General features: G+C 45.2%; 1 protein-coding gene across 13 annotated transcripts in view; it reads left to right on the top strand.

The window, feature by feature from the left end:
- The window catches only part of TRRAP (transformation/transcription domain associated protein), a 137890-nt gene that overhangs the window by 43862 nt on the left and 77546 nt on the right, over positions 1-16482 (top strand). For 12 of the 13 annotated variants that reach the window (XM_050783930.1, XM_050783928.1, XM_050783920.1 and 9 more), the window contains exons 21-29: positions 1406-1606; positions 4295-4446; positions 6313-6512; positions 8830-9047; positions 9486-9683; positions 10243-10503; positions 12151-12312; positions 14704-14800; positions 16291-16412. In XM_050783930.1, coding sequence (XP_050639887.1) covers positions 1406-1606; positions 4295-4446; positions 6313-6512; positions 8830-9047; positions 9486-9683; positions 10243-10503; positions 12151-12312; positions 14704-14800; positions 16291-16412 — 1611 coding nt within the window. The remainder of the gene's footprint in view (positions 1-1405; positions 1607-4294; positions 4447-6312; positions 6513-8829; positions 9048-9485; positions 9684-10242; positions 10504-12150; positions 12313-14703; positions 14801-16290; positions 16413-16482) is intronic. The other variant, XM_050783921.1, reaches the window with a different exon arrangement.

The raw sequence follows: 16482 nt of genomic DNA, 5'->3' as shown, positions 1-16482 counted from the left end.
AGGCTGAGGTGGAAGGATTGCTTGCTTGGACCTGGGAGGTAGTGGTTGCAATGAGCCGAGATTACACCACTGCACTGCAGCCTGGTTGACTGAGCAAGACTCCATCTCAAAAAAAAAAAAAAAATAGACTTACACAGTGACCTGTAGTAATTTTTAGGACCTCCGATAATTCACACAAAAAAATGGGGGGAAATTTACCGAGTTTTTTGCAACAGTTGAGTGTGGATGTTTCTTAAATGCAGAGTCCACATTAATTTACTTCTTCTCCGTAGTCCTGTAATGCAGGTGCCTTCGTGATCGATGTTTTTCCTTTGCCACCCTTTCTAATGTAAGATTTGAAGTGTATGAGACAATTTATGTCATGTTTGTAAGTTATAAAGCCTAATAAATAGACCTAATAAACCTGAGAAGTTGCCATCCCACCCACGACTGGAACCTTACTACTAAGTTGCATCCCCCTGCATGCCCCTCTGCACCCTTTTTTTTTTTTTTTTTTTTTTTTTTTTTTTTAGATAGAGTCTTGTTCTTGTTGCCCAGGTTGGAGTGCAGTGGCACAATCTTGGCTCACCAAAACCTCCGCCTCCCGGATTCAAGCGATTATCCTGCCTCAGTCTCCCCAGTATCTGGGATTACAGGCATGTGGCACCACACCCAGCTAATTTTGTATTTTTAGTAGACAGGGTTTCTCCATGTTGGTCAGGCTGGTCTCGAGCTACTGACTTCAGGTGATCTGTTCCCCTCAGCCTCCCAAAGTGCTGGGATTACAGGCCTGAGCAGCATGTGCCTAAACGAGATACTGCTTAGTTTTCTTGCTTTGGAGCTCTGCAGCCCTTAAAATATGCTGCTATTTATATTCTAAGAGCATGGATGAACATTTATGTTTACATGTGTACTCTCTTTATAAAGACATAAAACTTCCTTGGAAGAACGTGCAAGACTAGTAACATTGGTTTCCCCAAAGAAGGGAGAGCAGTGTGTTTGGATAACAGAGCTGGGGGGAAAGATTGTCGCCAAGCAGTGTTTCGTCACTTTGAGGGTTTTTTTTTGACATGGAGTCTCCCTCTGTTGCCCAGGCTGGAGTGCAATGGCGTGATCTTAATTCACTGCAACCTCTGCCTCCTGGGTTCAAGTGATTGTCCCACCTCAGTCTCTCAAGTAGCTGGGATTACAACTGCCTGCCACCATGCCCAGCTAATTTTTGTATATTTAGTGGAGACGGGGTTTTGCCCTGTTGGCCAGGCTGGTCTCGAACTCCTGACCTCAGGTGATCCACCCGCCTCAGCCTCCCAAAGTGCTGGGATTATAGGCATGAGCCACTACGCCTTGGCCTCCCTTTGAGTTTTGATCTGAACCTCGTGAAGGCATTACCTTAAGAGGACCTTAATGAAAGCATGCTGATTTTCAGGCTCTGTGGCGCACCTTACGCAACCCTGCTGACAGCATCTCCCACGTGGCCTACCGTGTGCTCGGTAAGTTTGGTGGCAGTAACAGGAAGATGCTGAAGGAGTCGCAGAAGCTGCACTACGTTGTGACTGAGGTTCAGGGCCCCAGCATCACTGTGGAGTTTTCCGACTGCAAAGCCTCCCTCCAGCTCCCCATGGAGAAGGTAAGCTTGGAACTCTGTGACAACGTTGTTTCATTTAAGCCTTATGAAGATACTGCTTCAGTCTATGTGAAATGTTAATTAGACCTGTGCCTTAGGCAATCTCTGAGTAGAACCAGATGTATCAGGTGATCAGCCTGGTTGGCACAGGGGCTTTCCTAACGCCAGGAGGCCGGTGGAGTTGTGTCACCTGAGAACTTGGGACCCTGGAGCAGCCCTCTCTCCTGGTGACCAGGAGGAGATGCCAGCCCATCCCGCCGTGAACTCCGTCCATTCTGATGCCTAGCAGGCTTACTGAGAACCTGAGTTGAGTCCATGTGTCTCTCTCTTCGCAGCCACATGCAGTGCCTCGCGTTCTCCCATTCTCTATCAAAACGCAGCTCTCTCTGTCTCATTCCTGGCTCTCATCCCACTGCTGACAGTTCCTGGGTCTCAGACTCTTTAGAGACCCTCATTTTTACTATGTAAAAACAGACAGTGCCCCCGCACCCTGCTGGAGTATCCCGCCCGCTGCCTTTGCCCTGCCCATGTTGAATACCTGCCATCTCTCCTCCCTGCCCTGCTGACTTTTCTGCTCCCTGTCCTAGTTCTGTGTCAACATCGTCCCATCGTCACGTTGGCGTTTTCCCCGACTCTGTCCCCAGCCATTCCCCACATGGTGTCAGCACTTGTTTCCACGTCTTTGCAGGACATCATCTAGCTGATGTGTACTGGGTATTTTTTTAAGGATATTATCGTAGTCTTTGAGTGGATCCGCATGAGTTGGGCATTTCAGTAAGCTGGCTGCCTGCTGGGGTCCTGAGCCTCTTGCAGATCTGATCTTCAGCCAGCATTGTGTGGCCTGGAACCGCTCCAGGCCCTCCCTTTGCTCTGGCTAACTCCGCCCTGCCCTGCTGCATAATCGCGTAGCCCTGGGCGTGTTTACCTCTGTAGAAGACGTGTGCCCATGTAGTGGCTTCTGTGTCCATGAGTAAACATTGGGGAGGGAGATGCCAGTACAGATAAGCGTCACTCTGGAGTTGTTTTGTGTCATCATCTCAGTCTGCCTGTCCCCCCAACTTCTCAAGCCTGTGCCTCCTCCCCAGCCCTCCCCAACTCCCACCTTCTGAAGCACTGTTCCCTCTCCAGCCTCAGGGTAGGTGCAGTCTCAGCTTCTAACCCAAACCTTTATCCACATGCTTTCCAATTGAATGCTACTCTCCTCCTAAGAAAACTGGATGGCTAAAATTCTGTCTTTTGAAAATAGTAGCATCCTTGTGCCTGCAGTACTTTCCCACATCTTAGGTAATTTCCTTAAGAGAAAATTCTGCTTGTTTAGCTGCGTCCTTGTTAAGGTTAGTATTAGTAGTGAAAACTAAAGCGTCTGACTTTTATTTGACTCTGTATAGACTACGAGCTCCCCCCACTCCCAAAAAAAATCCCTTTAGAAGTAGTTTTGCCCCAAAACAGCTGAAGTCTGGAAGAAATCAGGTTTTGCAGAAAAGTGTGAGATAGGATTGTAAGGGTCCGGACCCCCTTACAGAGGCTCACCGTGGTGCCCATCAAGGCTTTCTTTCTGAGCAGGACGGCATCCTGCTGGCACTGGCTGCAGCACACCCCTCATAGCTGAGGAGCCCATGAGGTAAAGGGAAAGATGAGCATGGCTAAGCCAAGCGCCAGTGAGTTTCCATTAAACCATTCTGCTTTTGGCGCACTTGGCAGTCCTTGATTGTTTTTTGGAAGGTAATTGACTCGTAGATTATATTGATTCTTAAAAATAAATTTTAGAAAGACTGTTAGTGACCAGATCACACACAGTTTCTCAGTACCCACAAAGAGCACGGACACTCAAGCTGGAGTTCATCCAGGCAGGAGCTGTTGTCATGCTTGTGTGCACTGTGTGTCTCCAAGCCTGGCAGGGGCTGGAGGGGGAGGGCCTCTGTCCCTGTCGTCACCCTCTCCTGGTTCCTCACACAGGGCCTGGGTAAATTTTTAACAAAGATTAGTTATTTGATTTATACGTACATAATTATTATTAAAGTGAATATCTTGCCTGTTAAAGGCTTCAGAATACTTTTGTGTGTGATTGTGTCTTCCCCACTATCTCAGTCAACCCCATGGGAATGAAAGAATAAAAATGTGTGCATGTAGCTATGTAGGCTTTCTGCAAAAAATGATGTCAACCTTTTTGTTTCTTAAAGAGTGAGTTTAGTAAAAGCTTAAGAAGCCATCTTTCAGTTTTGAACCTAGACACAAGAAAGTCTGCTTTGCAGAAAGTTCATTATTATTCTTATTAGGACCTTGATGAGTGTGTGTAGGTGAGGCAGAATCTGGTTTAACCCAGCAAATCTACCACAAGAGGCTCTCCGAGCTCACTTAGTTCCTGTAATCTGCCATCGGCTATTTGAACATGAAATTGTTAAACTCCATCTTGGCATTTTAATTTGAACTGTGCAATTCCTTATTTCATAATACTTCCACCACCTCTTTTGGAAGCTTCATCAGGTGAATACCTATTAGGTTGTATTGGCCCACTGTGCTCTCTTCGAAAGAAAATATGCATGCGACTGGTGCCATGGCTTAGTTGGTTAAGGCGCCTGTCTAGAAACGTGCATTAAGATTCTTCTGGGTGCTGCAGATGCTTTCAGTGAAAGCTTTTCACAATCATGTAATTCCAGCACAAACTGTAGTTTCTTTGTGTCTTGGTCGTAGGCCATTGAAACCGCTCTGGACTGCCTGAAAAGTGCCAACACTGAGCCCTACTACCGGAGGCAGGCGTGGGAAGTGATCAAATGCTTCCTGGTGGCCATGATGAGCCTGGAGGACAACAAGCATGCACTCTACCAGCTCCTGGCACACCCCAAGTATGTCGGCCGCTTCCTTCTCTGCGGTTGGGTGGATCCTGCTTTAGGAATTGGGACTGTAGAGGGCCTCCCAGGTTTCCTGGTGCTAGGAGCAGGCTCCTTTAAGTCCAGCAGATGCCATATTATCTACCTACTCCTTCTTCTTGAGGCTTTGGAGAAAATGGAAAGGAGAACTGGGTGCTTGAGAATTAGAAGGGATCACAGTGGTCACCTGCCTTTATTGTGTCTTGTCACCTCCTCCATTAGTTTGTAAGCATGAAGAAATCAAGGGTCAGGTCCCTTCTCCCTCCCTTTGTCTCACCATTCTGTCCACAGCAGCTGGCACCTGAAAGGCATGCAGTGGACCCTCTGCATTTTCAGTTCACAGTGATATTTCTCATGTGATGTCTGTATCTTGCTCTTACCTCTTGAGACTGTGCATGACCTTAATTTAATGATCTTTTGAGGTAACACACGTATACCATTTTTCTTCATTGTAAGTTTCAGGGGATGGATTTTTCCTATTTATTTTCACATTCCTCACAGCATCAGAAATGATACTGAGTATATAGTAGGTGCTCAGTTGTTTAAAGGACGTTGAAGAGAGAGGAGTCAAGGTAACCAAATGCACCAGGAAGTAAAGCAACATGAGTAAGAGCCAGCAGAATCAATGGAAGGCAGAAATAGACCCACACAGGCTTCAGGTGTTATAGGATGATCAGAACTAGGTTGTAACTTTGCTTAGAATGTTTAAATTAATGTAAGACAAACTTGAAATTACCTCCAAGAAATAGAAACCTATAAAAATTGCCCAAAAAATTAAAAAGAGAGAGAACCTTTAAGAAATTGTCAAATACTTATCCAGAACGCATGCAGAGAGAGAAAAGATGGAAAATTCAAGAGAAAGTAAAAGACATGAAGAGTAGAGGGAAGTAGCATCATTTACTTGAAACCCCTCAAAAAAAGCAGAGGGACATAATGACTGAGAATTTCCCAGAACTGATGAAAAAATTAGTGTGCAGATTCAAGATGTTCAGTGAATCCAAAGCAGGATAAATAAAAAGAAATCCATACAGGCAAACTATAGTGAAACAACTACAAATCAGAAACAAAGGGAAAATCTTAAAAGATGGCAGAACAAAAAGATGACATTCAAATGAATGATCACTTGGAAGCTGTGAAAGCCACTGTGGAATAAACCTTTAGTCTGAAAAAAGAGTTGCCAACGTAAAGTCATGTATCTGGTGCAATATGACCCATGAATAGGGATGAAATAAAGATGTTTTCAGATAAAAACAGAAATCTGCCACCAGCACATCTTGAACCTCACTCAGACGGAAAGTTCCTCCATGGAAGATTGGGGATGGGGGAGGGAAAAAGAGCCAAGAAAATGATAATTCGTGACCAAATGTAAACAGGATGCAGCTAAAGTGATACTCAGAGGGAAACTTACAGCCTGAAAAACAGTGCTGTAACCCCAGCACTTTGGGAGGCCGAATGTGGGTCACCTGAGGTCAGGAGTTCAAGACCATTGAGACCAGCCTGGCCAACATGGTGAAATTCCATCTCTACTAAAAATACAAAAAAAAAATTAGCTGAGTGTGGTTACGGGCACCTGTAATCCCAGCTAATTGGGAGGCTGAGGCAGGAGAATCACATGAACCCAGGAGGCAGAGGTTGTGGTGAGCCAAGATTGTGCCACTGTACTCCAGCCTGAGTGACAGAGCAAGACTCCATCCAGGTATTGCTGAACTTAAAGCAGAGAAATTACCCAGGCCTGTCTGAATGAGAGGGAAATGAGCAGATTAAAAATTTAAAAAGAAGTGCTGGTGGAGTCATCAGCTCAGGAGTTGGGTGTCATGATGCCAGATCGATTTTGCCTTTCAGCTTTACAGAAAAGACCATCCCCAATGTCATCATCTCACATCGCTACAAAGCCCAGGACACTCCAGCCCGGAAGACGTTTGAGCAGGCCCTGACAGGCGCCTTCATGTCCGCCGTCATTAAGGACCTGCGGCCCAGCGCCCTGCCCTTCGTCGCCAGCTTGATCCGCCACTATACGATGGTGGCAGTCGCCCAACAGTGTGGTGAGCACGGGGGCACGGTGGGGCATGGGATTGGTTCTTTGACTTCTTCGGATGCTTTAAAAACTTGATCAGGACGTTTTGTTGTTCTAGAAAAAGCTGAGTTTGACTGATTGATTTTCGGCTTTTATTTTCTAATTTTCTATTTACTACATTGATAATTGGTATTTCAGTGGTGGGTGCTATATCAACTTGAAAGTTATTACCTACCAAGTTTTGTTTGTAAAATAGACCCGATTTAATAATACTTCTGTGTCCAGGTGCTTTTGGACAAGCTGCCTGTGAAACAGTTAGTTTGTGGTCACACTCACTGCTCGCCTTCCTCTGCCTGACTGTGTTTTCCAAGACCAGTCTTGCCCTCCAGAAACTTCTCCATCACCTGCTCCCTGCTCTCCAGCCCATGCCTCGCAGTCTCCCCTGCGATGCCCGTTTCTGCTCCCAGGATTCTCATTCTGCTGTTCTTCCTGCCTGGAATGGCTGCTCACCTCCGCTTCAGTGGCTCTCGTGCTCTTGGTGGTGAAGGACCACTTGTATTTGTTCATTTTTATTTCCAATCCATTGTAGATGATGTCTTTGTAAAAGACAATAAAAATGGCCGGGCGCATTGGCTCACACCTATAATCCCAGCACTTTGGGAGGCTGAGGCAGGCAGGTCCCCTGAGGTCGGGAGTTCGAAACCAGCCTGACCAACATGGAGAAACCCCGTCTCTACTAAAAATACAAAATTAGCCAGGCATGGTGGTGCATGCCTGTAATCCCAGCTACTCAGGAGGCTGAAGTAGGAGAATCGCTTGAACCTGGGAGGTGGAGGCTGCGATGAGCAGAGATGGTGCCATTGCACTCCAGCCTGGGCAACAAGAGCAAAACTCTGTCTCAAAAAAAAAAAGAAAATAAAAATGTAATGATGCTGCCAGTTGCTACGTAAGTTTCTGAAAACTTACTGTCAATTTTGGCATCTCCTCCCAGACCAGTCACAGTTTGTCTGCAGACCCCACTGGAGTAGCACTGCCCAGTTTGTGTCCTCAAAGCTCCTTACCCTTAAGATCAACCAGCAGAGCACATAGAATTTTCCACTTTAACTTTTCTTGGCCTGACCGGTCAATACTGTACAATTTAGCACTTTGTTTCTCAGTGTTTCTTCTATGTTAACATTGTCTTTCTGGCAAAACTAAGCTTCTCAGTAACTTCCACCTTGGACCTGGGTACCTCTGAGGCATTACCTCATAATGTTGTGACCGACTGTTCTCTGCCATAGCTGGATGCCATTGCTTTTTGTTGTATGTTAGGAATATCTGGAGCATAACCCATGGTCATTCCCATGCTCTGCCCCTTGGCCTATTTAACAATTTTTTTTTAAAAAAGGTTACCTCATTGTGGTTTTCTTTATTTTTTAATTTTTGTTTTGTTTTCCTTTTTAGATACAGAGTCTTGCTTTGTTGCCCAGGCTGGAGTGCAGTGGTCTGGTCACGGCTCACTGCAGCCTCTCTATCTGCTGAGCTTAAGTGATCCTCCCACCTCAGCCTCTTGAGTAGCTAGGACTACAGGCGTGTAACACCATGCCCAGCTAATTTTTTAAAAAGTTTTTATGGAGATGCATCTCATTATGTTGCTCAGGCTGGTCTTGAACTCCTAGCCTCAAGTGATTCTCCTGCCTTGGCTTCCGAAAGTACTGGGCTTATTTAATTGTAAAAGATTATAAAAGTGGCATGAGCCACTGTGCCCGACCCCTGTGGTTCTCATTTTGAACTAATATATTTTTGAGTTATGATTGAGAAATATCTGAAAATAATAGTGTATCATAGAAAACATTCAGAAAAATATAGCCTAAAGGCATATCGGACCACTTAATTTACATATAATTGCAGTTTAACAGAAGTTGACTTAAAATCTCAGTGCTGGCTTTGTGGAGTTTTTTTGTTTGTTTGTTTGTTTTCTTGAGACGGAGTCTCACTGTGTTGGCCAGGCTGGGGTGCAGTGGTGTGATCTGCAACCTCCACCTCCTGGGTTCAAGTGATTCTCCCGCCTCAGCCTCCTGAGTAGCTGGGATTACAGGTGCCCACCACCATGCCCAGCTAATTTTTGTATTTTTAGTAGAGATGGGGTTTCACCATGTTGGACCAGGCTGGTCTCAAACTCCCGACCTCAAATGATCCTCCCGCCTCGGCCTCCCAGAATGCTGGGATTACAGGCGTGAGCCACCGTGCCCTGCTTTTTATGGAGTTTCTAACTTCAAGGAAAACATCGGGGAGTTCTGCAGTTTGAGGGACAAGACTGTTCTCGTAAATGAACTCTCACGTGCCTCCCCTCTCTCTCCTTTTAGGCCCTTTCTTGCTGCCTTGCTACCAGGTGGGCAGCCAGCCCAGCACAGCCATGTTTCACAGTGAGGAAAATGGCTCGAAAGGGATGGATCCTTTGGTTCTCATTGACGCAATAGCTATTTGTATGGCATATGAAGAAAAGGAGCTTTGCAAAATCGGGGAGGTGGCCCTGGCTGTGATATTTGATGTTGCAAGTATCATCCTGGGCTCCAAGGAGAGGGTAAGGAAGGGTTGAGGAGTGTCTTCTGATTTGGAGGGTGTCTGTACCTGAGGGTGGGCCTTCTAGAGACTGATAGTTTAAGAATTGCGGCTGGGCGCAGTGGCTCACGCCTGTAATCCCAGCACTTTGGGAGGCCAAGACAGGCGGATCACCTGAGGTTGGGAGTTCGAGACCAGCCTGACCAACATGGAGAAACCCCCGTCTCTACTAAAAATAAAAAAAAAATTAGCCAGGTGTGGTGGCGCATGCCTGTAATCCCAGCTACTCAGGAGGCTGAGGCAGGGGAATCACTTGAACCTGGGAAGCAGAGGTTGCGGTGAGCTGAGATCATAGCGTTGTACTCCAGCCTGAACAACAAGAGTGACTCTGTCTCAGAAAAAAAGAAAAAAAAAAAAGAATTGCAGTAATGTGTTGTGGTTTGTTCATTTTCCTCTCCAGGCCTGCCAGCTGCCCCTGTTTTCTTACATCGTGGAGCGCCTGTGCGCGTGTTGTTATGAACAGGCGTGGTATGCAAAGCTGGGGGGTGTGGTGTCTATTAAGTTTCTCATGGAGCGGCTGCCTCTCACTTGGGTTCTCCAGAACCAGCAGACATTCCTGAAAGCACTTCTCTTTGTCATGATGGACTTAACTGGAGAGGTAGGTGACGGGCAGCCCCAATCCTAACCATGCTGTTTTTGAAATGGTGGTTTCCTGAAGAACAGTATAACATCCTTCTGCAAATATGCTCTCCAAGCAGCATGGTGACTTTGATACTCAGATTTCATTTCAGCATTTTTGCTAAAAGGACAGCTCAGAGCTCCCATAGGTCTTCTGTGGGTATCCAACTACCTGTTTGCTTTGATAAAGAACAGTTACAGGCCAAGTATTTACTCAGTGCGTCTGAAAAGGGGAATTCCACTTCTCATGTGCTGTTTCTAGAGGAGCCACATTCTTAAACCTGTGTGCAGATATGACTCACAGCAGTAGAACATGATGGGCATTGCCAGCTTATCTGGTGAATGCAGGATCCACGTTTTCCGAGTAGGCGACTTAGGGACTAAAGCACCAAGTGGGTGCTGTGAAGTCACTTCATTAAAGCAGCTGGCGAGAGGGGCATGGACCCCCAGTGAAAGTCTTTATGGCAGACGGGTGTGCAGGAGATGGTGCAGTGGGTGGCATCGCCCTGCTTTCATTCTGAGTCGTCCCTGACTTGCAGGTTTCCAATGGCGCAGTTGCCATGGCAAAGACCACCCTGGAGCAGCTTCTGATGCGGTGCGCAACGCCTTTAAAAGACGAGGAGAGAGCTGAAGAGATTGTGGCCGCCCAGGAAAAGTCTTTCCACCATGTGACACACGACTTGGTTCGAGAAGTCACCTCTCCAAACTCCACTGTGAGGAAGCAGGCCATGCATTCGCTGCAGGTGTTGGCCCAGGTCACTGGGAAGAGTGTGACGGTGATCATGGAACCCCACAAAGAGGTGAGATTTCTGTCACCAGAACTAACGTAATTTCAACAGAATGTTGAGACTTTTTTTTTTTTTTTTAATTTGAGTTGAGATGATATTCCGTTTATAATTTTGCGTCCGTGTTGCAAAGTACAGTCATCCCTTGGTATCTGTGGGGGCCTTGGTTCCAGGACCCTGCGTGGGTACCAAGATCTGGGATACTCAAGTCTCTGATGTAATAATGGTGTGGTATTTGTATGTAACTTATGCACATCTTCTGTGTACTTTATTTATTGATTTATTTTTTCTTTTTTAATACTTTTTAAATTTTCATTTATTTACTTTTTTGAGACAATCTCACTCTGTTGCCCAGGCTGGAGTGCGATCCTAGCTCACTGCAGCCTCGAACTCCTGGGCTCAAGTGATCCTCCTGCCTCAGCCTCCTAAGTAGCTGGGACTACAGACGCACACCACCACGCCTGGCTAGTTTATTTTTTATTTTTTTTCACTTTTTTTTTTTTTTGAGACAGAGTCTTGCTGTGTCGCCCAGGCTGGAGTGCAGTGGCACAATCTCGGCTCACTGCAAGCTCCGCCTCCCAGGTTCACGCCATTCTTCTGCCTCAGCCTCCCAAGTAGCTGGGACTACAGGCGCCTGCCACCACGCCCAGCTGATTTTTTGTATTTTTAGTAGAGACGGGGTTTCACCGTGTTAGCCAGGATGGTCTCGATCTCCTGACCTCCTGATCCACCTGCCTCGGCCTCCCAAAGTGCTAGGATTACAGGTGTGAGCCACCGCACCTGGCCTATTTTTTAACTTTTTAAATTACTACTTTTCTTTAAGGAAATTATCCAGCCCAAAATGTCCTTTTTTTCTTTTTAGTTTAAAAATTTTTTTCCAGCTATTTTTTGTAAAGATGGGATCTCAATGTGTTGCCCAGGCTGGCATTGAACTCCTGGGGTCGAGCAGTCCTCCCATGTCAGCCTACCAAAGTGCTAGGATTACAGGTGTGAACCACTGTACCTATCCTTAGATTTTATGGGTATCTAAAAATTTGTATAATCTCCCATATACTTTAAATTAGTTCTAGACTACTTATAATACCTAATACAATGTAAATGCTATGTAAATAGTTATGCTTTATTAGTTTATTTGTTTTTCGTTGTCATGTTATTTTTTATTTATTTTTCCCTCAAGTATGTTTTCTTCTCACTTGGAAGCATCTGAGGATGCAGAACCACAGACACAGAGGGCTGGCTCTACCCTTGTGCCTGCTCTTTATGACTTGAGATTTGCAAAAAACAGTGTACTTCTAGTTACGGCTGCATCAGTGATCGTTAGAGTCAAGAGAGTAGAAGGCTGCGTTCCTGAGGCTATGGCACAGTCTGGTAGTTTTATTCTTGTTTTGTTGTGGTTTTGTTTTTTGTTTTGGATTTTTTTTTTTTTTTTTTTTTTTAGTTTTTATTTTTAAGGAGAGAGAGGTTACCCTGTAGCTTTAGGAGCTAACATATCTTACATGCCTCTCCACGACCCAGGTTTTGCACATGAAATTTATCTCCCCTTCCCTAGTGAGAAGATATCTGTAATAACTTTGGATCTCACACACGGTTTTCAAATTTTTAAAAAGTGTTTGTGTCTCAAGGAGCAGCTGGTGAGTGGTGCCTCCTCCTTGGCTTCCCCAGGTCCTGCAGGATATGGTCCCCCCTAAGAAGCACCTACTCCGACACCAGCCTGCCAATGCACAGATCGGCCTGATGGAAGGGAACACATTCTGTACCACGTTGCAGCCCAGGCTCTTCACAATGGACCTTAACGTGGTGGAGCATAAGGTGTTCTACACAGAGGTAGGGGGGTGGTGGTGCAGAGTGGTGTGGATGGTGATGACGTGTGTCTGCTAGCCTGTCTTTGTACGCGAAGACTGGTCAGGCAGCATTCAGAGAAGGCTCGGGCAGGGACCTGCAGGTAACCCGCCGACACCTGGCACAGCAACCTGAGCAGGTATGTTGCGTCTGGGCTCGGGCGGAAGGGGGAGGTGTGGCCAGCAGAGACGCTGATGTCTTCTGAGTTCTCAGAACTCGGTTAGCCCCAACAGGAACCCTTGCTTGAATTTAGGGCCTCAAGGTTGTACTTTAAAGATGAAGCTGCACCCAGTTGCTTTAATCACTCTTAGATCAGCTGGCCCAGTGCAAGTGCCTTATTGCATTCACTAATCACTGAAACGTGCCATGCGCTGTTGAGAACGTCACATGAGTGCCCTAAGTTCTGACAGCACCCACTGAAGTGTAGGGGTTGAGCTGTTTGTTCTCATTTTGAAGGTGTGGAAACTGAGGCTTAGAGTTTGCTGATTATCCAAAGCCGCGGGGCAGTCCTGAATTTAAGCCAGGACTGTTATTAAGAGCCTGGTTCCTAATCACTGCACTGTCCAGCCGGGTTCTTATTTTTTTGCTGGACTTGATTTGCCCCTTGACCCAAACACGGACCCTGGCAGACGGCGTCTTATGCATCTTATGAGTATTTGTCACTGTAAACGTTCCAGTGTGGGGGTGATATTAGACTGACAAACAGGAATGAAACTGGATGTTGCCAAATTATAAGCAACGTCCTTAGAATACAGTAATGGTCTGGTGATTGGATAAAATTTAAAATTTTTGGGGACATGAATCATACACGCAGAGGCATTGTCAGAGTATACCACGGCAAAAATCAGAAGAAAGCAAATTCTTCCAGGTCCACACTGTCTGAATTTCTGGATATGAAAAATTTACCTCTTGACGTTTTAAGGTCCTGTTTTTGCTTGGACATATGGTTATAGGATCATATGGTCTGGCTGTGATCTTTATACCTTATCATTTGGGCTTGACAGAAGGGCAAGACCTTTAGGAAATGCATAACTTCCCTTGGCTGATCTAGAGACAGATGTATTTTAGCCTGCATGGAAAACTCCTCACTGCACTTAAGACCAGAGCCTGGCAGTATTGAGGGCATGAAACTGGTTTTCCAGATGTCTGTCAGTGCCTGGCTGCATCAGAACACGTGCGGATCTTTTGAAAAGCTTGGACTCAAGTCCTTTCCCTGGAGATTCAGGTTCAGTAGATTTGGGTGAGACCTGGGAATCCACTGTCTGAAAGCTTCCCAGGTGATACTGTGTGGCTGTGTTGGGGTTTTGTTTTGTAGTTGACTTCTCTCTCTGTACCTGCACACATATACACGCATTCTCTCCATACCTGCACACATATATACACTCATTCTCTCCATACCTGCACACATACACACACGCGTTCTCTCCATACCTGCACACATACACACACGCGTTCTCTCCGTACCTGCACACATACACACACGCGTTCTCTCCGTACCTGCACACATACACACACGCGTTCTCTCCGTACCTGCACACATACACACACGCGTTCTCTCCGTACCTGCACACATATATACACGCATGCCCTTATATGTGAGGAGAGTATTTTTGGAGGTCATATAAGGCCCTACCAACAGTGGTTTCCTCTGGGCAGTGGAATGGGGTGGGTAACTTGAAGTGCTTTTCACTATGTATCCTTTTCTGCTGTTTTAAATCTTTTACCAGGTTGGAATCTTTTAAGGAGGAAAAAATGGTCAAAGCCTATACTAGTTTTGCAGGATGTGAATGAAGAGGAGGGGGAAATAGTGATAGAACACCATGTCTGTTACTTAGATAACAGATACAGAAGTATCTAGTTGTGTGGTAAAATGTCTGGAAGGATAGTCACTGGAATTCCCAGTGCTGTTCAGCTTCTTTCTTATGCATTTCTGTACTTGAAAAGAAAAAAAGTGCGTTCACTTAAATATTTGAATTATAGCCCATCTGTTTCTTGAACACTTGCCCGTGGCCCTGGGGAGGCTAATGTGAACCAGGAGGAGACAGCCCCGCCATCATGGGATTTGCAGTTAGATAAAGTGACCCCCTGTTTTGAGGAAAAAAAAACATGATGGTATCAGAGTGGGTGAGAAAAAAACATCGTGGTATCAGAGTGGGTGAGAAAGTGTCTAAGAATTCTTTTCACTAATGAGGTAAACTGAGTTTTGCCTTAAAGAGTCTCGGTCATAATTTGATACTTAAAATCTTGAGAAATTGAGCTTATTTTATCAGTTGTTAATTGTGTGGCTGTGTGTGTGTTGCTGTGCTCTGTTATTTGCTAGGTTATTATGTCTTCACAGGAAGAGTGGGCTAAATGAAATTGTTTTATCTTTTGCAGCTGTTGAATTTGTGTGAGGCTGAAGATTCAGCTTTAACAAAGCTGCCCTGTTATAAAAGCCTTCCGTCGCTCGTACCTTTGCGAATTGCAGCATTAAGTAAGTTAATGAAAATCTACAGGGTATAAAAGTGAAAGGAGACTGACCATAGAGGAGGTCTATAGAAAACAAAAGTGGCCTGTTGTTAATTTTTATGACTTTTTGTAGTCTTTTTAAGATGGGATCAAAAAATTATTTTTGTATGTTTGTCAAATTGTATAATGTGTATAATGAGGTGCCGTAAAATTATATGTGTTGTTAGGATTGAAGTAATTTTGTGCTTTATAGTAAAGTCTGTTGTTGTTTTATGAATCAGACGTTCTGGTTTAAAAGGATTGTCGTATCATGCATATGGTGCCATTTCAATCAGAATCACAGTGTATATATAGTAAGGGACACGACAGTCTTAAAAGCTTTTTAATGACTCAAGCATTTGTTAATCCTGCAGTCTCTAGGTTTTCATTGGGAAACCTCAGTTCTCATTGTCAAGCACAGGAATGATGCAAAGTGTAGGAAAATAGACCAGATCTGTACTGACCGACATAGAAACAGTCATTTTCTCTCTTGTGGGGAGTGAATATAAATGCCCAATGCAAACTTTTTTAGTTGATTCTCTCTTGCTTTGTTGATTTTTATGCTCTTAATAAAATATTTCCAGAATCTTCCTTGAGTTAGAGTTGAAGAGCTGAGAGGCAGACCATAATACCTGAGCTAGAAGATGGGGGTGGAGTGTTCCAGACAGTGCAAGCCAAAGCCAGCAGGGGGACCAGGGATGACAGGCAGCTTTCTTCTTCTCTTGAGGTGTCTTCTTTGGGGACCTCTGCTGCACCTCCTTCCCGTTAGCCATTGTGGGTGCTACTTTTGCTAGAATGAATGTTACCTGTCACCTAACATAGAAGATTGAAGTGTGTCTCGTTCCTTAAGAATATTTGCCTTTTGAAAGTCGTAAAGCCTTTCAACCTCAAACCTGGGTAGTGAAGAAAGCCTGGACTGTGTGTGTCTGTCCCCTGCATTGCCTGTCACCGGAGGGCCAGAGACCATGCCATCAGCCTTATTCAGATGGGACTGCCCTGGGGCCCGTCACCCCATTACCCCGTGAAGGTGTCCTGGAATAGGGGTGTCAGTGGGTGTCTTTTCTTCCCCCTCAAGCCTTCTTCTTATCTGGAGATGTAAGATTTATCATGGCTTTTCTGGCAGGCTGGACTTCACTCTTAGATTATACTCAACATGAGGATGGAAGACCATGTGTACTTTTGTCTTTCTCAAGGCCAAACACTAGGAAAGAGGGCTCGTGGTTCATATTTTTTGTTGGTTGGTAGGAGCCTTTAGGAAAGAAAATTCAGCTGGGGCAGTGGCTCACACCTGTAATCCTAGCACTTGGGGAGGCCAGGGCAGGAGAATCCCTTGAGATCAGGAGTTGGAGATTAACCTGGGCAACATAGCAAGATACCTTCTCTACCAAATAATAATAATAAATAAATATAGAGAAGAAAATTATTTGGGTATCTTTCCAGTTAATAATGAAATTGTCTTGATTTCTCTCCCTGAAGATGCACTTGCTGCCTGCAATTACCTTCCTCAGTCCAGGGAGAAAATCATAGCTGCACTCTTCAAAGCCCTGAATTCCACCAATAGTGAGCTCCAGGAGGCCGGAGAAGCCTGTATGAGAAAGGTGAGTGGGTGAGTGTGTGTGTGTGAGTGTGTGTGTGTGTTGTGCATTGAGTTCTTCCTGTTTATTGCTA

The sequence above is a fragment of the Macaca thibetana genome, chromosome 3 (genome assembly GCF_024542745.1).
Source record: "Macaca thibetana thibetana isolate TM-01 chromosome 3, ASM2454274v1, whole genome shotgun sequence".
NCBI lineage: Eukaryota > Metazoa > Chordata > Mammalia > Primates > Cercopithecidae > Macaca > Macaca thibetana.
Note: the sequence above shows the minus strand (reverse complement) of the source record. Positions and strands in the feature narration are given on the sequence as shown.